This window comes from Patiria miniata, unplaced genomic scaffold (assembly GCF_015706575.1).
Source record: "Patiria miniata isolate m_02_andy unplaced genomic scaffold, ASM1570657v1 HiC_scaffold_6, whole genome shotgun sequence".
Classification (NCBI taxonomy): Eukaryota; Metazoa; Echinodermata; class Asteroidea; order Valvatida; family Asterinidae; genus Patiria; species Patiria miniata.
In genome coordinates, this window is record NW_024037073.1 from 8,427,404 (window position 1) to 8,449,986 (window position 22,583).

General features: G+C 38.6%; 1 protein-coding gene across 1 annotated transcript in view; it reads left to right on the plus strand.

Moving 5' to 3' along the window:
• The first annotated feature begins 5,685 nt into the window (after window positions 1-5,685).
• Window positions 5,686-22,583, plus strand: part of LOC119742801 (phospholipid-transporting ATPase ABCA1-like) — an 89,590-nt gene continuing 72,692 nt past the window's right edge. Inside the window, exons 1-10 of the mRNA XM_038218976.1 lie at window positions 5,686-5,799; window positions 7,403-7,496; window positions 9,813-9,954; window positions 10,936-11,084; window positions 14,283-14,407; window positions 16,240-16,434; window positions 17,586-17,658; window positions 18,545-18,666; window positions 19,424-19,621; window positions 21,586-21,654. Coding sequence (XP_038074904.1) covers window positions 5,734-5,799; window positions 7,403-7,496; window positions 9,813-9,954; window positions 10,936-11,084; window positions 14,283-14,407; window positions 16,240-16,434; window positions 17,586-17,658; window positions 18,545-18,666; window positions 19,424-19,621; window positions 21,586-21,654 — 1,233 coding nt within the window. The 5' untranslated portion in view covers window positions 5,686-5,733. The remainder of the gene's footprint in view (window positions 5,800-7,402; window positions 7,497-9,812; window positions 9,955-10,935; window positions 11,085-14,282; window positions 14,408-16,239; window positions 16,435-17,585; window positions 17,659-18,544; window positions 18,667-19,423; window positions 19,622-21,585; window positions 21,655-22,583) is intronic.

Genomic DNA, 22,583 nt, shown 5'->3' on the forward strand with positions numbered 1-22,583 from the left:
TCAAATAAAACTCTGATAACTAAAACAACTGTTTAGTCAAAGAAGCCATTGCATTCAGTAGTATCACAATGATATACACAATATCTCTGCTTATCTCAAAACTCTGCTTGAATCAAATTTTGAACCTGTTCCCTTGAGGTTTGACTTATCAAGATTTCACACCAATAATACTGCTCGACTGTCACCAGAGACTAGACAGGTTGTAGACTGTTGAAGCCGGGCAGTGATATCGTATAGGATTACCTCGATCGTAACACCAATGAATGGGTTAAATCCGACCCATTGAGACCAGGTGTATAATGACAAGACTTCCAGTGAATATCTATATTTTGAATAAATTGAGCAGAAATTTGTGTGCTCTTGGACCAACTTGATTAAAGTTATCTTGTCTTATTTAAAGGGAATATACAACATTTGTTTTTGCTGTTATTTTCAGAAATGGATGGATTTGGGGGTTAATATTTTATACAAATATATTGCTTCACTGACATTTTAAAAGTTTTGTGTTCGTAGATGCTGGAAAAACCAAGAAAACAATCGTGTTTATGAAGTCTGGTTCCCTGACCCCACTTCAGATGAAAAGGAGCAATTTATAGACTTTGGAGAATTGTAAGGTCAGGAAACTAGCTAACCGGCTTGCACCCATTCCCAGACGTGTAACCAACTGCGAACAATGATGTGGACTGAAAATTTGGTAAAACGGGGGAAGTAGTTGGAAAACAATCAGGTTTTTCCAACGCTGGTCGGCCGACCACCGTTGGAAATTGACACAAAATACCACTTTTCTTGAAAATGACAGCACACCAGGTGCAACGATTTTACAGGATACTTCAGACTGTCATTCAGTAACAGTTAAGTATAAAGGTATTTCATAATAATTCGGTATTTTTGTTTTTTGATGTTTGCAAATGTTGTATATTCCCTTTAATTAGAGTGAAGCATGTAATTTATCATTATCTTGATCATTCTATGAACGGTACTTGTCCGCCATGCATAATGGCTAATTGAAAGAGTAGAAGCTTCACTCTTTTAGAATTGTTTTTTTTACTGGGCCCATGGTGAAAAAAAAAACACTCCTAAAAGAGTGACACCACAAGACAAGAAATAGACGTACCAAGACAAGTGAGACGCGAGACAAGAGATGGACGCAACTAGACACTACGTAACAAGACAATAGACGTAACAAGACCGTGGATATACGTACTACCACGGGAAGAGATAGACGTATAACAAGACAAGAGATAGACGTAACAAGACAAGGGATAGAACAAAACAAGATCGACGTACCAAGACAAGATCGTGATAGACGTAAAGAGATAGACGTAACAAGACAAGAGATAGACGTAACAAGACAAGGGATAGAACAAAACAAGATCGACGTACCAAGACAAGATCGTGATAGACGTAAAGAGATAGGCGTATAGCAAGACAAGAGATAGACGTAACAAGACACGGGATAGAACAAAACAAGATCGACGTACCAAGACAAGATCGCGATAGACGTAACAAGACAAGAGACAGACGTAACAAGACAAGGGATAGAACAAAACAAGATCGACAAGACAAGATCGCGATAGACATAAAGAGATAGACGTAACAAGACAAGAGACGGACGTAACAAGACAAGAGACGGACGCAACAAGAGTCGCCAACCAACCGTATACACCAACACATGCACGGTGGCGTACGTACGTATACGGTTAAGATTACCCCTCCCCGGCCGCGAAAAATATGTGGACAGAGTACATCCCTGAACATCAAGTGCCCCAACAAATTGGACCAAAGTTATAGGACTACATTTTGTGCGTGTATTTTTCATTAATTTGTTCAATCAAGTTAGTTTTTCCTCGTTTTTTTTCTTTAAAAGGTTCAACTTTTGTGGGTCGTCTGTATTGACATTGAGACTGTATAAAGGGCTTTCATACCCCACTCAGCCACTTAAAAGTTCATAGGTTCAGAGTTTGACGTCATTAGTAATTTGCTTAAGGGTTGGGTATTATCTGATCTATTTTTGAGGGATTACAGCAACTACATTACTTTTATACATTTTGAAACATTAAGTTTATAGAAGTTCAGTTTGTGAAGAGAAACAGTTCAAGTCAAGACGTTCTTGCAAACGACGCACATTTTGCTGCCGCAACTTTCAGGAGTGGACCCATAAACTAATACTCGGCTAACTCGTGAGTTGGTGAGTTTTCACATTTTTATATGGTCAATTTAACACCGACGCAAAAAAAAGCAAATACAATGTAGGCCTATGAGCAAACCGGACCAATAGCATATCCCGGAGTATTTTTTTATTTCTGAAAAGCCGCATGGTCCCATTTTTTGTTTCGTGTTCGTATGGTGATACCACACGTGAACGGTGGGTGTGGGGTGGTATTGAACTATTGATATAAGGAAACTATAAATATTCAAATTATAGCAAACTAGGTTACAGGCCTACACCAGAGTCTGTTTCTGAGCCTTTTCGATGGGTTGCAGACGCCAACTTAGAAAAAAAAGAAAATTCGTCAAAGAAAAGATTCAATTCGTTGAAATCCACGAACAGTGTATAGGGCCTGTACAATTTTGTAGGAACTAATCAAACTTTGTGAAAACAGTTTGAATTCCTTTGTAAGGCCCTAAATGTTTTTATCAGACTGACGATTTTTATTGCTCCGAAAGCTTCGTTTTTTTCAACAGTTATTCTTTCTTGTTTCTTAAACAGAAATACATATCATAAATAAATATCTGAATATTTTTTTTTTGGGGGGGGATTCGGTAGGATCGGGCGGGTCACGTGCTTGACACACCGACGCATTCGTTCACAGATTTGAACGCCAGAATCATGATGCAACGCGGCTATACCAGCCGACGAACTAAGTGGGTACAAGGTTGAGTCAAGAACCTTTCCTGAAATTTGAGCGCGGAATCTTTTCGTCTGCTTCTTGGTGCAGGTGCTACGCATCCGGCCGTACTCAAGTATTCGATCGATCGGAGTTCTACCAGCTTGTCTTATTTTGGAACAACACTTTTAGGCAAGAATTGAGCAGTTTTAAGCGTAATGTTTGCCCAGCTGGTCTCACGTTGACATCTGAAGCAAAATCCAAGCCTAGCCCGTCAATGTTTGAGCCAAATTTGAGGGTAACGTTACTCGTTTGTTGTAGGTGAACCGATGTGCAACCAGCATAATAAATCGGTCCTTTATTCAGCTGCAGCACATGTTTACACTGATAATCATACCAAACTGCATCTGCTGCATGAAGCCGCGCCGGTGCACTGCGTGAATGCCACCGTTCGGGAAATTAACTTTATGGGCCAGGTGCAAAATATGTATATTTGGCTTTGAAATATCAAGTGGGAAACTTAAATGTTGCAACCTGACGCCACTTTTGGAAAGATTCCCATATCTTTCCTTGTCACCCTGTGCACAAACCGTGGGACTGGTCTGAATTTTTCTAAGACTAGTGTTTTCTTAGTAAAAAGTTCAATATTTGCCAAGCTAAATTTTAATTTGTAGGGCATACTATCACTTTCTGATGGCTGATAGGTCACTGAAGGGAAAAATTAGTGATGGCCAGATATTGAGATAAGGGAATCTTTCCCCACTTTTTTCTTCATATATCCATCTCAATGAAGGTCAGTCATTGCAACAATGATGATAAGAGTGGGACTGAGAAACATTCCAATTTTGTTAGTAAATACTTAGAAAATTTTCTTGACTCTCCATAGACTTTGTACACAACCGCTGAAGTAGCGTCAGGTTGCAACATTTTGTTCCTATGGGACTGTAAAATATTTCCAGTGTTTGAAAATACTTTTGAAAATGCACTCAACTCTCCACAGACTATATAAGGCCTGCAGTACCAACCAAAAAAGTGCATACTAGTAAATGACTACATTCTTTCCTTTTCTTATTTTTGGGAAGAATATTTGGTTGGGCATTCCAAGATGCATAACGACAGTTTCAATGTAATTTCTTGAAAGGTTTGAGTATTTCCTCTGGAAATGATATGGAAACTACCAACTTTTCCTACCAATTTAATTTTTAATTGTGTGCGATTGATTAATGTGTGCTATTTACCAGGTAAGTGTGCTTGCAAATCAAAAATATAGGCCATTAGTTGTAAAAAAAAAAGAAAATAATTTTTCAACCCCCCACCCAACAATTTCAACACGAATCCGAATTAATGTGGAAAGAATTACATACCTGGACATCACTTGTCTCCATGTGCACAAACCCTATTAGACTGGTCTGAAAATTTCTAAGTGGTTTCTCAGTAAATACTTCAATATTTTGCCTGCTAAATTTGACTTTTCTTGTAGGAAACATTATCACTTTCGGATGGCTCATATGTCACTGCAGGGGAAATTAGTGATGGCCAGGTATGGGAATCTTTCTAAGACGATATGTTCATGTATATCCAGACACCACTTCTTTGGTTGTGTACAAAGTCCTATGGAGAGTCAAGTGCATTTTCAAAGTATTTCCTAACAAAATTGGAAAAGTTTATCAGTCCAATTTTTATATGTCTTTTCAGAAAAATTTGCAATTTAGATAATATATGATGACAAAAGTGGTGCTGGGATGCAACACTATTTCCCATCCTTTAAAACACAACACATTTTGTGTGTGTTAATACTATATGAGTCTCATTTATAAGGGATTGAAAATATTCACAAAACCAAACTTTTGGTATTACACTTTGGGAAGGATTTCACTGTAAAATAGACTTAGGCTGGATAAACACTTCATGTTTTTCCCCTTGACTTTCCGCCTTCAGTGCGCACTGCCAAACCTTTTTTTTTAATCGCTTCGAATTCATCATGAGATGTACTTGACCTTAAAAATGTATTGGCACTGATCTTGTAAATTCAATTATCTCAGTTTTCTTCAGTTTTCTCCACACAGTGTTTAAATTTGTATTAAATTTGTCATTTTAACAGAAAAAAGTACTTTTTTCCTATTTTTGACATCTTTAATCATGAAAAAAAAACTGTTTTGTTCATGTTGTCTATAGGCCTACATCACCCATTCTGATTTTAGAGTAATTGTATGGTCTGCAAGTTCTTGACATGTTTTTTTTTTTTTTTTGGTTTTTTTTTTTTTTTTGGGGGGGGGGCATTTTTGTTGTGGGGGGATGGTGTCCGGCGCCGTGTAGCCACTAGCCAGGGTTCTCACCATATGGGGCGAGTGTGTTCCCCCCCCCCCCAGCCCCACCCCACCCCCTGGCTACACCGCTCATGGTGTATGCACCATCTTTCTCTAGTGTTCTTGGATTGGAACTTGTGGTATAACCTTTTAGAGGAAGAAAATAGCAAATGTTATTGAAAGTGCCACAATTGTCCTGCCTTACATTGTACAAACACAATATTTACTCTCATGACTGTTCACATAATGGTTATTTATCACCATCACAGAATGACACATTGTCACCAGGGAGACGCACCAGCCGACGAAGAGATTGACACTCGCTTGTGTAAATTACATGCTCAACAGAGAAAGGTTTTGCCAACCAGCGCCTGCTGAAAATGAAGTGATTTCTCAACATTTCCTGTGCGTGTGTGGGAGGAGGGCAAACTCACAGACACTATCACTGCAGTGTGTTTGTATATGCTGCCTTTGAACTTTGCCTGTACTTTGGGTGAATGCAAAGCAATTGGACTTTGATTTTAGAGTTTTGAACAGAACTGTAACGTCTGCAGTATTTGTCATCCAGCGATTGGACCGGCAGCGTGTCGGGCATCATCATGGCGTTCTTTACCCAACTCATGTTACTAACATGGAAGAATGTGACATTACGTCGGAGACAGAAGGTAGGAAACAGTTATTGCCATTTCGAAAGTTTTACTTTTTATTGTGACTAACAGAAAAATGAAATTTGACAATCTATCGTTGGTATCGGTGTGAAAAAGAAAAAAAAAATTGAGAAGGCGAGAAGTTGTATTTTTATCAGTATGCTATTCTCTACAGTATCAAGCCTTACCAAAACATTGCCTGTCAAAACTGGCAAAAGAAATAAAAGTGGAAAAACCAAAGTTTAAAAATGTTGGGGAAAAAATCAGTCATACCGCTACAATGCTACAGGGTCAACCCCCCCCCCCCCAAAAAAAATGCAACCCTGAAACATTTGCCTTTTTTTCAAAAACGTGATCAGTGAATTTTTATGTTTTGGACATCAGCTAAAAATTGAGAGTTTTCTTTCAAATACTGAAAAAAATCACCAAAAACAGCACATTGGGTTGCTGAGAAAATACCAATCATGTAAAAGAAGTGATTTTTCATCCTTTCTAAAGGTACTTCATACAGTCAAGCATGTTACTGTTGGCCCATTGTGCAATTGTCGTACATTTTGTGCACTTTATTTATGATGCTAAAATGGTTTCAAGTAGAAAAAAAAAGATAAGAAAAAAAAAGATAAGATACCTGTTTAGGTGGAAAATAAAAAGTATTTCCATGAAGTTCATTTGTAGTCTTGTTATGTTATGTGCTGTGTTGTTTTAAAGGATTATATGACACAATGCGCCACATGCATTACATGCACAAATAGGTACAGTGTACATAACTCTCTTAATTGGTAATGCCAGATGGAATGGGCCAAAAAGGGGTTGTGTTAAAGGGAATATACAACATTTGCAAACATCGAAATATAAAACTACCAATTTTTTACGAAATACCTTACTAGGATGTTGGTAAATGACAGTCTCAAGCATCTTGTAAAATTATGGCACCTGGTGTGAAGTCATTTTCGAGAAAATGGTATTTTTGTATACATTTCCAACGGTGGTCGGCCGACCAGTGTTGGAAAAACCTAACTATTTTTCAACTGCTGCTCCAAATTTACCATTTTTCAGTCCAAATTTTGTTTGATATTGGTTACATGTTCATGAACAGGTGCAGGCCAGCTAGACTGGTTCCTTTGTCTTACAATTTTCGTTCATCTGTAAATTGATCCATTTTATCTTTTGTGGAGTCAGGGAACCAGACTACTTGAACATTTTTGTTTTTCTTGGTTTTTGCAACCTTTTCGAACACAAAACTTCACAAATGTCAGTGTAACTATATTTGATTTATTATACTAGCATCTTGAATAGTTCATTTCCGAAAATTACAGCAAAAGCCAATGATGTACATTCCCTTTAAAATGGCATTTTCTCAGTAACCCAATATGCTGTTTCCTTGATTTTTTTCAGTACCGGAACTTGAAAAAAAAAGCTCTCAGCTTTAATCTGATATCCGAAACCTAAAAGTTCACAGATAACGTTTTTGAAAAAAAAGGCAAATCTTTTAGGGTTGCGTTTGGGGGAGGGGGTCACCCTGTATAGGCTTGTCAATACACTGAAAAAAGATTTTTTAAAAAATATGCAGTAATTGCTTTAAGGGATTGTAGATTGATTAATTCTATCATATTTTTGACAGCTTCGTCTCCTCACTGAGTTAATTTGGCCTGTCCTGTTGTTTGCGATTATCGCTGTGGTAAGACGGAGTCAAATGCCTGATTTCAAACCTGAATGTGAGTATACTACCATTGAGGATATCATATTACTCTGAAAATCAAAGATTTTATTTTGGCTAGTCTCAGCTGTATGTTTTTTTGCCAATAATTGTTTAGCAAAGTATGTACAGCAAGTGTCACTAGAATAAACTAGAGCACACAGAGAGCGCAAACCCCCATAAGGCTAAACAATTTGGGCGATTCCCAATGCAGTGTGCCACCAAGAGTTTGCCACGGAGAGTTCATTTTTCTCAGTGCATTGATGGTCAACAACTTCGCAGTGCAGGACATTTGAAATTGTTAGTTTTCTGGTCAGTAGTTTCGTAAGTGCATGATTCCGGTAGCTGTTTGTCCTTTTCCTTTCTTTTTATCAATATGGTGATTTGTGTAAGGCAGCAGAACACTGTGCCCCCTATTTATAACAAATTAGCTCAAGTTGTCTACTGACACTCATTCAAATGGGCCATGTTTTGTCAACTGTAAACTTGAAAAAAATGGACTCTCCACAGCAAACTTTTGGTGGCGCACTACATTGTGAATCACCCGAATTCCCCGCCATATTGTCAGTACACCCAAAGAAATACTCAGATAATTGGTGACAAATATTTTTAAAAAGTGCTTGATCCAAACCCAGATCTGGATCACTCCCAAAAGCTAATTGGTTTGTACTTTTACCAAGGGCCACCCCTAAAAATATTTGCACACAAATCCGTCCATAACTTTTTCAATTATCTTGTTAACAGACAAACCAACCAACCAATAACAAACTAACCAAATCCGATGAGAACATATTAACTTCCTAATTGGCAGTTAAGACAATTTCAAGGTTTTTGAAAATCACCACGCAATTTTTGATAAAGGCTACAATCAGTGGACAATACTCCAAAATGAAATCAAGATTTCCTGCCTTGTAGGAAATACTGAGGGTGTTAGGCCTATGTTAAATTTTGAGCAAAATAATTTTGTCAAAATCATTTTGAACAAAATGTAATGAAAGGTTGCAAATGCATGTGTTGATCCTGTTGCAGTTAGATTTGTATTTGTGTCAGAATCAAGTAACAACATTTCATCTTGCAGCCTGAAAATGTAACTGCAGCCTAGCATCCAATGTTTGTTGTTGTAAATAATAACATTTTGCCAATTGGCATCATGGCAATTAGAAAAGCCATCTGCAGGAGTAGTAGGGTTTCGTGGCATAGGAATGAACATGTTTTCCCTTGTACATAAAAAATGTGATTAGGTAAAAACACCGACTCAACAAAAAATGAAATATTTTCTCCAATATAAATTTGAGCTTAACAACGGGACTTCATGGCATTTTTTCTTGGATTGGCTAATTTCCCTGCTTTTGACTTTTTCTGCATGCCATGAAAATGACAACGCTGCAGAGAGTATTGTAAAGCTTGAAATGTCCTCTTCTTGTGAATTCAAAGTTGAACGCCTGAATCAATCAATGTGTTCATTATAATATTGATGATCAGTAAACCTATGGTAGCAAATCTCCCTTTGAGATCTTTTGAGGAGAATATATTAATATTTTTTATGCAGATTGATGTAAATGATGACCAACAGCTGTTTATTTTATAGATTGACACTATATTCTAAGTGGAACATTAGAGATCTGAAGCAAGATGAAAGCTGTGTGCTGTTAGTTTTCTCTTAAATTGTTAGGAAAAACATCCCTTTAAATGGGAAAACAACATTGAAAAGATAATAGGCCAAATATTTTTTTCTGAAAGGCAGATTATAATGGTATTTTGGACAGTTAACTTAAGTTACATGGTGTCCACTTTCCACTTGTGCAGTCTTCTGCAAGTATCAAACAAGGCAATTATGGGCTTTTTGTAGTCTTGTCAAGGTATCCATTTCTTATTCAAATCAAATTGTGGGAAAAATCTTGAGAAGTCATTTATTCACTAATCAGTGGATGCCGTAACTAACGTTAAACTGGTGTGCTGTGATGTTTAAAAGAGTAAAAAAAAAAAAATAGCCATACCATTTGTCAATAGAAACATCTAAATTAACTGTTCTTGTCACGTAATGTAATTGATTATCAAGCTGCCTGCAATTGTGGAGAAAATTAAATGAAGTTTGGCCAATTAATCTTTTCAATGTTGTTTCCCACTTAAAGGGATGTTTCTCCCAACAATTTAAGAGAAAACCATGAGCATACAGCTTTCATCTTGCTTCAGATCTCTAACATCCCACTTTTGGTTGCCAGTATTTTGTCCTTACGCACTTATAGTTTTATAGATATTATGCAAAACATTACAATATGCAAATGTATGGTTCAGTCTACCACTAAATCTAAAACGATTTGCATATCTCCATCAGGTCATTTCTTGAGCAAGGCGCTTCCTTCGGGAGGTCTTCTCCCGTTCTTCCAGTCGTTGATGTGTGACTTCCAAAGCCAGTGCTTCCCCAATGAAACCTATGGCGAGGGCAGTGGCAACGTCAATAACTTCAGAGATGCAGGGTATGTGAAGACTTTTTTCTCTTTCTTTCATGAATGAAATAAACAAAACAGGGCGGTATTGAAGTAATTATGAAGTATGATCAATGTAAGCAGCCTGTGGTCATGGTTAGTTGGGACAAGTTTTTAAAAGCGGCAGAGTTTTAAGTTCTGAATAGCCTTAAATGTTACTCTGATTGTATCTTGGATACTGCTAAAACAGTGCTCAAAGCTAGTCAGAAATTGAATTTCCCACCCTTTAGAAATAGAAGTTCACTGCATGCCAGTTGTTGACCGTGGCATAGCCAGGGTTCTCATCCTAGGGAGGCGTGTGGGGGGCTTTAGGTTACAATGGAGGGGCGCCCAAATTTTCATCCGTGCTGAAAGGTAGACAGTTTGTTTTTCACCGGACACCCGTCTCCATAAAACCAAAGGGGGGGGGGGGGGGCTAGACACCATCTTCCAATGGGGGCGCTGTTCAAAACCTATATCATGGTTAATGTTGTACAATTACTACCGCTATTCAAAATGAAAAAAAAAAACTAGATTTAGTTACGAAGTTGCTTCAAAAATTTCTCTCTTTCGAAGTGATTGGGCCAGACTCGAGTCCATGAAATGCTGCTGTGGGGAATCGCCACACCTCCTCCACAGCGAGTCTGTTACCTTCCCAGCATTGAATAATGCCGGTACCCATTTAACACCTGGGTTGAGAGGAGTAATTGAGGTAAAGTGCCTTACTCAAGGGCACAACACGCATGGCCACGGCGGGACTCGAACCATCAATCTCATGATCCTGAATCCTGTGCCCTACCGCTAGACCACACGTGCCTACGTTCCCAAGGTTTCACAGACAATAGAAAAATGAAAGTCTTTTATAAAACAAGGTATACAAATTGAAAGTTCTTTAGGAGAAATACAGTCAGAGAGCAACTGTGGCATTTTGAAGTATTGGAAAGTACATCGTCTGTTTTAATGGTGTATCTCCTGTATTCCTTTGCCTCCTAGACTTACAAAAATACTCCAAGATGTGGAGTTAATTGTGACAAACAAGACAACTCTGGGAGCGTTGAAGACTTTGCTTATTGAAGTCGGTGAACTGAACAAACTGCTGCCATTCCTGAAAGATTTGGACAAATTCCCAAATGCAAATCCAGGTAGGCTTTATGTGCTCTCCATGCATAGAAAGAGAACTTTTTGTAAACTGAACAACACTTTTATCTCGTTCAGTTTCATTGCATATTATCAGTTCTCCTTGTGATGGCAGAATCTTAAAGGTAATATGCAACATTTGCAAACATCAAAAAACAAAACTACCAAACAAGTAAGGAAAAGTACCTTACTTGACTGTAAGTGAATAATAGTCTCAAGCATCCTGTGAAATCATGGCTCTTGGTGTGCTGTCATTTTCAAGCAAATTTGAGTTTTTGTATCAATTTCCAACAGTGGTCAGCCGACCATCGTTGGAAAAAAACTGACTTATTTTCTTCAAATACTGCCCCCAGATTCCCAAATTTAGTTAGTCCCCATTTTGTTTGCAATCGGTCACACATCCGTGAATGGGCACAAGCCAGCTGGTCCGGTACCCTGACCTGATTCCCCAACGTCTATAAATTGCTCCATTTTGTCAGGAGTAGTGCCAGGAAACCGGATGACAAGAACAGCATTTTTTTCTTAGTTTTTCCAGTATCTACGAACATAAAACTTTAACATGTCAGTGTAACAATATTTGCTATATAATACTAAGCCCCAAATCCATCCATTTCTGAAAATTACAGCAAAAGCAAATGTTGTATATTGCCTTAAAGTCATGCAAACTTTTATATCTATTTTCCAACAGTTTGGCAAATGACACAACATTTTGGGATTATTTGTTTACCACATTTACTAAACCACAACTTTTTGCCTAAGAAAAAATAATACATAGGTAGTTTTCAGTTTCTTGAATTAGAGAAATCAGAATGAAATGTTGATTGTTTTTGAAAAAGTGACTGGGTTTGCAAATTGGATTTGTACACAATTAATAAAAGGCATACTTCTGATATTGCAGATTTAGGCCTACTGTCATAATAGCTAAGGTGACTCAGACACATTCGATGGTGATGAAATGTTTTGCCGGTGTAGAAAAATCCGGGTTCAAAAATCTTTCCATTTGAAGGCAAATACATACTTTGGGTGGGGAGTCAAATCTATTCTCATCCATAAATTTCAATTCAATTCAACCTGAAAAAAAAAAAAAATTGTACCACTCAGACCAGTCAACCTCCGGCGTGCCTTGCGCTTTTGTCCGCGCAGATTGATATTGGGTGAATCACAAACAAGTGGTTATCAGGACTCGCCAATCATTAACTGGATGACCCAGCTTCGCCACCCAGGGTCATCCTGGGTGGATCTAAGCAATATCCAGGCTAAATATTGACAAAAATGAGCAGGCTCACGTGCCAGTGCGTGCTAACCACGGTAAAGTAAATTTTGTGGACTAAAGTCTGCTGCGCTGAGCTCACGTAAATATCAAAGTACATCTCACCCGTTATCTTCCCAGGTCATCGATAAAAAAACATAAATTTTATTTATGATTGGCAATTTTATTTATGATTGAAAATTGATGACGCAGAAAGCTAAATGGTTGAGAGGTTTTTTTGGTTATGTTTAAGAATAATTTCAATTCATATCAGAATATAAATGTATAATTGTTCACATGACTGGGAAGGAATTTTAGGAATGTATCACGTACTCTCCAAAACAGCACTAACATAGCTTTTCCATTTCAAAAAATTAATAAATCACATTTCTAGAAATAATAAAATCTTATCTTCTTTTTATCCTGTAGCCTAATTAATGACATTGCGAAAGGGTTAAGTATTAACTTTTCTGTAAAATATCGGTTTCCACAAACCTCAAGTAAACTAAACCAGTATTAATGCGTTCTCCCAAGTAAAAAGGTGGTTCAGTTCCTGATGTTTTCGTCACTTTAATACAAAATTGATGGTAAACTTCACAGGGAGAATTATGAATCAGAAAGTGTTATTAATTAAGTCATTCCAACTTTGCTGAAATCAAAAACTCAAAAAATCAATGAGCAAAAAAGCAAACTCTTGTAACTTAAAGTTGCAAGAGTAAATCACAAGTCAAATTGACTTGTGGATGACTTGTTCATGACTTGTGGAGACTTGTGATTGACTTGTGGATGACTTAAATGTGGTTGACTTGTGATTGACTTGTGGATGACTTGTGGATGACTTGGGATTGACTTGGGATTGACTTGTGGATGACTTAAATGTGGTTGACTTATGGATGACTTGTGGATAACTTCATTGTGGATGGCTTGTGATTGACTTGTGAATGACTTGTGAATGACTTGTGTTTGACTTGTGAATGACTTGTGATTGACTTGTTATTGTACTTGTAGATGAATTAAATGTGGATGACTTGTGATTGACTTGTGGATGACTTAATTGTGTATGACTTGCGATGACTTGTGGATGACTTGACTTGTAGATGACTTGTGATTGACTTATTACTGACTCAATCACAACTCTGATCCACACAATTGAGCTTTCCAGGGCCCAATTTCATAGCGCTGCTTAACAGTAAGCAGAAAAGTTGTGCTTACTATAGCAGAAAATCATGATGCTGCTTGAGCACTATTTCATGCTAACGGTTGTGCGCGCATGGAGATTTCTATTGTTACGTCACTGATTTAAGCAAAGTTCTCTTCTGGGGTTAAGCATGCTTTTGCTGTGCTTACTGCTTAGCAGTCCCTATATGAAATAGATGGAGGCTCAGTGAGCACAAAGTCAGCTGTTAAGCAGCACTGTTAAATTGGGCCCAGATCTAATACCTTGTAAATAGTTCCTTCTTACTCTCGATTAAAAACGAATGTGGACAAAAGCTGTTGTACTGCAATGAAGTAGTTGAAATAATGAAAGTTCAATTTGTTAACGCTTTTGTCATCATAACTGTTTGCCTTTGTATCGGCATTTCTGCACCAGCTGGTACCATTAGTATACAAATGTGTCAATTTGACATATCTATAGCCACACAAATCTTTTCAAATTATTAATCGTTATTTTCGAAACAACATTAACCATTTACCTTTGTACCCTATGCAAAAACATTGCATGCGTGCCAACCATTATTGGGTTAAGTAGAGTTTTTGTATGTTAAGTAGGTTTTTATTAAAACTATAGTGCTTGGATTTTTTTTTGTGGGAAGGGCGGGTGTGTTTTTTGCTTTGTTTAGTTCTAGGTGGGTTTTTTTGCCTTTTGTTTACATAATTTGATCCGGCTGAAAGCATTCAAATTTAAATTGGCAGGTTTCCGTTTGTGCAAGTTTAATGATTTATATTTTTACAGGCTCGGAGTCGCTCAAAGATTATCTCAAAGACCCCGACAAGGTGAAGAGATTTCTGACCGAGGACCTCCAGCTTTCACCAGCGGTAGCAGATGCAATACTCGATGCAAAAATGACTCCAGAGCAGGTATTATATGATTGGAAGATTGGAAGAAAAAGTTTCATCTTAGAGTTTAATTGAAGAGGAACAGGCCAGCGGCCAATTTCACAAAAAAAACATAACTTTCATATCTTTCAATGTGTACAGGATTTATGCAACAAATGTGTAACTTTCAATATGTGCAGGATTTACACAACAAATTTGTTGCACAGCTGCACCAATGTACTTACAATCAGTTCCTCAAAACTTAGCACTGAACAAGTTTGAAACAGTTGAATCATCTTGGATAAGGAACTTTACAGCAACTTTAGGGAGGAAATGTGCATGGTGTTAAAACAACTGACTGGTACAAAATTATAGTCTTATTGAAGTGGACTTGTTCTGTACAAGCATCGGCAGTAATTCTTATGTGTGTGTATGCTCTGGGGAATCCCACTTCACCAGGAACCAATATTTGCAGATTTTATTTGAGAGGTTTCGCATCCGAATGGATACGTGCACATATTGGTTTAGCAATCCATAACTGTTATCAACCATTCCGTTGTTTCGCATCGTGTATGCATATACATATGCAGTTATACGCTTAGTTATTGGAACCTTTACCAATGAAAGTAATAGAGAGTGTTTGCATCCAAACGGGTAAGTGTATTCGTACGTGTAGCTATCAGTAACTGTTAGCGACCATTCCGTTATATCTTGTTTGCGTATTTAGTATTATGTGATTTATTATTATACGTTAGAGTTATTGGAATCGTTACCCATGATAAAAGCAGTGATCCAAAGTGGCAGCCTCTGATTAAAACCTCACTAATCCTACTCTAAGACACTGACAAATGGCACATATATGTTCAACAATCCATCTTCTTTCAGTTAAGCCCCTGTCACAATTTTGCGTATCCCAATTCCTTATGAGTTCCTTATCAATAATTTTTTGATTACTTTGACTTATGTGCGACGCATATCTAGCGAACAAGTAACGAATTCAGCGCATCCACTGCGTATGAGATGCGTATAAGTTGCGTATGCAGTGCGCATGTTCGCTATCTGTGCGTTTCTCATAAGTACAATGCGCTGCCCGCTCGCAGGACGAGCGGTACTAATTCGTGCAATACGTCGGCAATCGATATGAGTTCGTTCAGCGTGCGTTGTATCTGCGCAGCAAGTACGCTATGTATACGTCCAATATAGGAGGTCAGCGTATTACCGCCTATGAACGGCTTATCCCCCATGAACACATAGCGTACTCGTACCGCGCTTGACCGATGCGGGACCGATGCGCTGCGTATTTATAACTTATGACCTGCGTAACAGTGTACGCAGCGTAGTTTTGTGCATGCCCAAAACTATCCAGCGTACTGGGCCGTACCATGCGTATGCCTGCGTACATAAAACTTACACAAAACGATAGAGATGCATATGAGGTGCGTATTGTGCGTACGACTGCATATGAAAAAAATGTCAATGCGCAACTCATAAGGAATTAGGATACGCAGAAGTGTGACAGGGCCCTTAACTAATTTACAGGATTAAATTCTTATCAGAAAAAGATGGTGAAAATTGACAATTGACAAATGGCACATATATGTTCAACAATCCATCCTCTTTCAATTAATTAATAGGCCTACAGGATTAAATTTATTTTGTGTTTCACACTGACGGGTAGTGTGTGTTATATCCGATGCCTGTACTCACGTAGCAGATAGCGTTGTGTACGATGTCGCAAGACGTCATATGAGTATCCATTTGCTTGCAAAACCGCTGTATAAGCTTGAACAGTGTCACGTACACAAATAAGTTTAAGAGTTCCTTACAATTCTCTTTGTGACCCTTAACCTCTCATTGGTCTCCCCGCCTCCAAGATCCTCTCCCTGATGAACCCCCAGACGTTCCAGGATGCATCCTGTGACAAGGAGCAACTGCAGAAGCTCTTTGGTGTGGACAACCAGACCACACTGGACGCCATGCAGAGGGAGTTATGCAACCTGACCGATGCGGACCTGGCCAGCTTGAGCCAGATGATGGCCGATCAGATCGACATGGACAAACTCATCAATGTAAGTCATCCGGATTCCTTTGTCGTACATATCTTGACTATACAGGGTGACCCAAAAAAAAATGCAACCCAAAAACATTTGACTTATAAAAAAAAAGAGATTGGTGGAGAGCTTTTTCTTTTATTAAGAATCTAGCTTGAGTAACTCCAGCTGACATGTTTCATATTCATTCACATGTGAATGAATATGGAACATGTCAGCTGGAGTTACTCAAGCTAGAAAGAATCATGAAAATAGCACTTCGGGTTGCTGAGAAAATGCCAATTATGTAAAAATAGGTCATTTTTCATCCTGTACAATTTTTTTTTTTATCACAGTAAGGGATTTTCACTGTACCTATTTGTGCATGCCTTAATCCTTACAAACGACATGGCACAAATTTATGCATCAATTTCAGTGATAAAAAAAAGAAAATATTGTTTTATTACCAGACATAACAAAATATACTGGATATTATATTTATTGAAAATATAGGTGCATTTAGGCCACTGATTTAGGCAACTCTAATAAGCGATTCAGTCAAGTGTTCCTTGCTAGTGTTCAGGTTTCAGATTCAGGTTTTTTTCATGTCCACAGTATCAAAACAATAATTACAAAATTAAATACATTTTACTAAGTATATTTTACAAAATAGATGCAAAGAAAAATATACTATTAAGAAATCTTAATAACTAATTGTGATGTAATTGTGATACTGAAGAGGGTTCCATTTGAGAAGCAAAGCTTGTAGTCAATGGTTCCTTGTTAACAAGCACTTGCATTGAGACAGGAACCAAGTTTAAGAATGCTAATCGAAACCATGGAGGTCCGTGGCTGAATCGCCAATGACCAAAATATAATAGTAGGTCTCAATGCACATGCACGTTTGCAAAGGGAAAAAAAGGACGGGCATTCGTCTGGTTCTAAACTCCCCAAGTAGATCAAATCTTGAAATAATAGAGAGCTGAAATCCTGGTGCGGGCTTGGGCAAAAACCCGAATACAAAGAGGGATTCACAGGATTAAATCCTCGATCCTGATTGTATTGTATTGTCCCATATTTGCAAAATCCATTGATAACATCCTTAGCTAAAAAGTGGGAAATTATGTTGTATTGTCATATTGTATCATCATGTCATGATCGACTCGGTTTTGTTTTATGAATTTATGCAGCTACCAGGCATTCCTAACATTCCAGGCATCAGTGGTTTCCTACGGATGGGCATTGGAATCCAACAGTACAACGGTATGCATCACATCAGCTAGCAAAGTTCTCTGTTGTAGGATCTTGCATGAACTTATAGTAATCCCCAGTTATAAATATAACTTTTAGAGAAATCTAATCGAAATATGTTTGGAAACTTGCGATTACACAATGTAAAAGCAAGCGTCTATTTTTATGGGTGTGGTGGAGAGAACCATAGAATACTCAACTTTCAGATGGTATGCTCTGCCTGTCGTCAGAAGACTGATGATGGGCAAATGATAGGCAAAGCAGGTGGCTGCTCTATGTTCTGACATCCCGACAATGTCGGAACATAGGGGTGTCGGGACATAGGGGTGTCGGAACACAGGTGTGTAATACCGGCAAAGCATACAGACCAAAACTTTAATTTGGTTTCCCTCAAATTCTTTTCAGAACAAAACAAACTTATAAGAGTGATTTTCTGTGGCATAATTATGGCATCCCTGCAAACTTCCACTAAATGTAACACTTCTACGTATGTTTTCGTAGTTATACTTGTAGTCTGATATGATAGTCATAAGCGTCGCGAGGGGGGGGGCAAGGGGGATGCTTGCCCCCCCCACCCACCCCCCCCCCTTCCCCCGGAAAAGGAAAAAAAAAAGGAAGAAAAAAAAAGAGAACAAAAGAAAAGAAAAATAGGCGCGAAGTCATAGTGGTGCAAATTTAAGGAGTTGGGGAGGGGGGCAAAATGTCCCTGCCCCCGTCTTAAACTGAGAAATCGAGAATTTGTTCAGAAATACAAGAATTTTTTTTGGAAAAATATGTTTTGCCCCCTCTAGAAAAAATCCTGGCGACGCCCATGATGATAGTAATCATTTTTCATGGAGGACTGTGTTAAATCCATTTTGTAGTGTTATTTCCTGTCTGTGACTGTTCTATGAACCAGGTTTACCAGTGGATGATCTGCTGAAAAATAAGACTGCATTGATTGACTACATGCAAGAGCAGTTGGGGGTGTCAGAGGAGGATGCAGAGCTGGTGGCCGATTCCATTGACAATCCTAAAATGGTATGTATATTCGCTTTGCCATCATAATTGTTTTTAAACTTGATGGAAAAATGTTGCAACCTGAAGCCACTTCAGAGGTTGTGTACAAAGTCTGTGGAGAGTCAAGAAAATTTTCTAAGGATTTCCTAACAAATTTGGAAATGTTTCTTAGTCCCAGATTCATTATTATCATTTTTTACAATGACTGACCTTTATTGAGATGATAGAACAAAGTGGCGTCCGGTTGCAACATTTTTTCCAACTTGATGGATCCACATTGAAAACTTAAAGGAAGAGTAGATAATTTGAAGCTCTCCAAAAATTATCTTGACAAAAATATTGTCGAAAAGCTTACTTGGTTTAAAGATAGTAATGGCACTAAACTCTCTGTGAAATTATTCTTTCTGGCATGCATCATTTTGAAGAAACAATAGAAGAGGGCCATTTCCAAAGATGAGTCAAGTGACGCATTTTGGAAATTTCCGTTAGTGGTTGGTTTGTAATTTGGAGAATCTGTGAATGGATGCGCACAAGCGTTGAGTTGACTCACACGTGCACGCGGTTGCTTGTTATTCATCAGTTCAGTGTGTGACATCACGTATAGCTGCAATCGGCTGAATGAACGTGTCCTGAATGCAGATTTCGGGCGCAATTCAAAACACGACTTGGCAACTTTTGAATTGAAACCGAGATCCTATTGTTTTCTCAGAATATACAGCATTCACAGAGCTTAAACGTTTGCATTGATTTCCTGCACTGCTTCTCATTTCCCTCTCAGCTGTTACTGATGCTGGAAGGGCGCAACATGCGAGACACCGTCTGCAACACCACCCTTTTGGAGGACTACGTCACCACCACAGACCCCGCCCAGATTGACGAGCTCAGCGAGACACTCTGCAACATGTCCGACACTGAATTGGATCAGTTTTCCCGCGAAGTCCAAGCCGTTATCAATTATCCTGCTCTCTGGAATGCGGTAAGTCCGCAAGTAGATATCAGAGGGTCTGTTTTGGTGAATAAATGCTCTAAGCTTTGCAGTGACTGCAGTATTTAAGTCAGCTGCATGTTTAATCAGATCCACAACATAAAATTTGTCACCCTCACCATGAACTGACACTCACGCGCAAGTCAAAGTAGAATGATTTTCGTTTTCACGAACTGACACCCAAGCATGTTGCGGCAATAGAGGACGGAGAAAAATGCTTTGAAAGGTTTGACATGAATTAAATCCATCCGTACACTTGTGGGCTTACACAAAAATGTACTTAAATAAGGGAATAAATGTGTGCTCCGGAGGTTTTTATCACTCTGTTTAAGACCGCTTAGAGTCTGGGTGCTGATAATTACCCGAGCCGGAGGCGAAGGTAATTATCAGCACCCAGACTCTAAGCGGTCTTATACAGAGTGATAAATACCGACCGAGCTCATATTTATTCCCATTCAAAAATACCTTTTCGTTAAAAAAATATCAAATAATTTGTTCAAAAAATCCCGATTTTGTTTAACAAGTTCACTTCATGCTTCACTTACAGCTGGCGAGTAAGATGTAAACAACCCTTTTATGGAGATTGACGTGTGCGTAGCATGTTCTGCGCGATGTCGCGCAGAACGTACCTGGGGCGTTGCGTTTTGAATTTAGAACTATAAAATTCTGACTCGCTGGTAGTGTTGCGCATGCCTATGTGAGGATTGTGAACGTTCAACCAATGAAACGGAAGAGGCACAGGATTTTTAGGAGTCCACATTTTATTGTGACACTGGAAAAGTGTTTAAGACCAGCTAGCCATGTCTTTATCATCCGTTTAAGACCGGCCACGTGACAGGCTCTCGACCAATAGGAATAGCTTAACTGTCTAAGGTATTTATGAATACCGTTTAAACTGGTGAAATTTAAGATCAGTGTCAGTTCGTCAAAGTGAAAATGTACGGAGTGCGCGCGCTATAAGTGCTGCACTGTGCCGGGTGTCAGTTCGTGAAAACGAAAATGAACCGATTCTGTAAAATACGTGCTCAAATAACAAATGATCCTATGTCTCTTTAATTGAAATATACAATTTTCAAATTTGAAACCAATTTCAGGTACAAACTACCTCATAAAAATTGAAAAGTTAAACAAACAAAATTGACTGGAGCAGGGTTTGAACCTGTGACCTCCGGGTTACCGTACTGGTGGTCTGCCAACTGAGCTATCTGTCCTTTTTCCAATTCCAGTCAATTCCTTTGTTCAACTTTTTTTAGGAAAAGTTATTTGATATGATGCATCAAGTGAGTTTCCTTTGTGGTTATTTTGAAGAAAAAAAATACCTCAAACGTTTGATTTAGTGGTTGGGTTATGTTTCATTCAGTAGCTAGGTAATGAGCAGAAAACATACAGCGGGGATTCATAGGCTAATCCAAGTTTGCCACTAAGGCAAAACAAAAAATACTCGGGCTCTGGTCAGCGCGTGCGTCGATTTTAATCATGCGCGTCAACCTTCTTCTTTTTTTTCAAATTAACACGGAAGCTACAACAGCGCCCTCTATTGCCGCACCTCCTCAAATTTTTGGACCAATGAGCACCAAGGAATGGGGAAATTGCACCAAGACAAATAATAAAGGGCACCAAGGCAAATTATGGAGGACACCAATGTATAATGAGGATCGACACACACACACACAAAATACCCACCTTGTCTGTACAATTCAAGCTTGAGAAGAAAAAAAAGCCACTAAAAAAAAAAAAAATGAGTCACCGCATCAATTCCAAAACTTCGGTCTGACCAGAGACCGACTATTTTTTTTTTCTTGGCCTAAGAGTGACCAGTTGCTGTTATGCGCCTATACAAATGTTAAATTTCTGGTGCATGTAAAAGTCTTATTAAGCTCTTTTTGCAGCATAAGTAAGTTTTAGATGAGATATTGTTACTGAAATTATATCTTTCCTGTTCTTGTGTGTTACAGCTAAATGGAACAGATGTGGATGAATGGTACAGAAACTCCCTGACATTAATGCTGTCCCTTGCACATCAGGTATGTTCTCAACTTTTGCCATTTTTTTTTTAACGAATTGGATCCGTTCAATCCATTTTTTTTCACGACAGAGTCTCAATCTCATTACGAAATAACCAACAAAAGTACTGACACAACCAATTGTGTACCCACTCAAAAGACCGAGAACTGATGCCGAAACGACAGTGTGACGTCATCTTCGGAATTTTACGTCGTAATGGTCGTTTCAAAGTCCGCTAAAAAAATTTGGCCGAGCATGTGCGACCATAGTCTGAGTATCACCTGTTATCCACGGAGCCATCTCCTGTCTAACGTCTGATCAAAGCATGAAGATTTATGCAAGCTGCACGCCAGCCAATCGGAGTCGACTTTACTAAATCGTGACGTCAGTTCATCCCAAAATCAGGACTAACGCTGTGATTGGTCAATTCGAAGGCAGTGTTTTGTAATACAACAACAGCCGGGAGCTCATTCGCGTAACATGATACCGAGCGCCGCGCGCCGTGACATTTTTTAAAAATTAAAATCCATGTCTATGACGCGCAACGGGTGAATGATTGAAGACCCGATAGACCTATAGAAAGCGCCTGCTGATTGGTCAAAATCTAGGAAGTCAAGAGGCGGGGCCTTGCCTAATTAATCAGCGAATCATAGACCACGGCTTTCGCCATGGTCTATTACATAGACTAGTATGACCACTGCCGATCTCGCAAATACTATTGCAATTTCGTAACGACTTTGTTACAACTTCGTTATGACACAACCGTTTGAGTACAGACAGAGAACAGACTCTGATCCGTTGTGGATGTTTTTGCCGACCATCACGATATGTTTCAACTGTTAAAACTAAGGCTCTGAAGAAGTCGCTTTGATAAAGTTCAGATGTCGTTCCGAGTTTCACAGTGTCGTTCGAGTCTTGTGTCTCAGCACTGTCTTGTCGTGATCAGGAG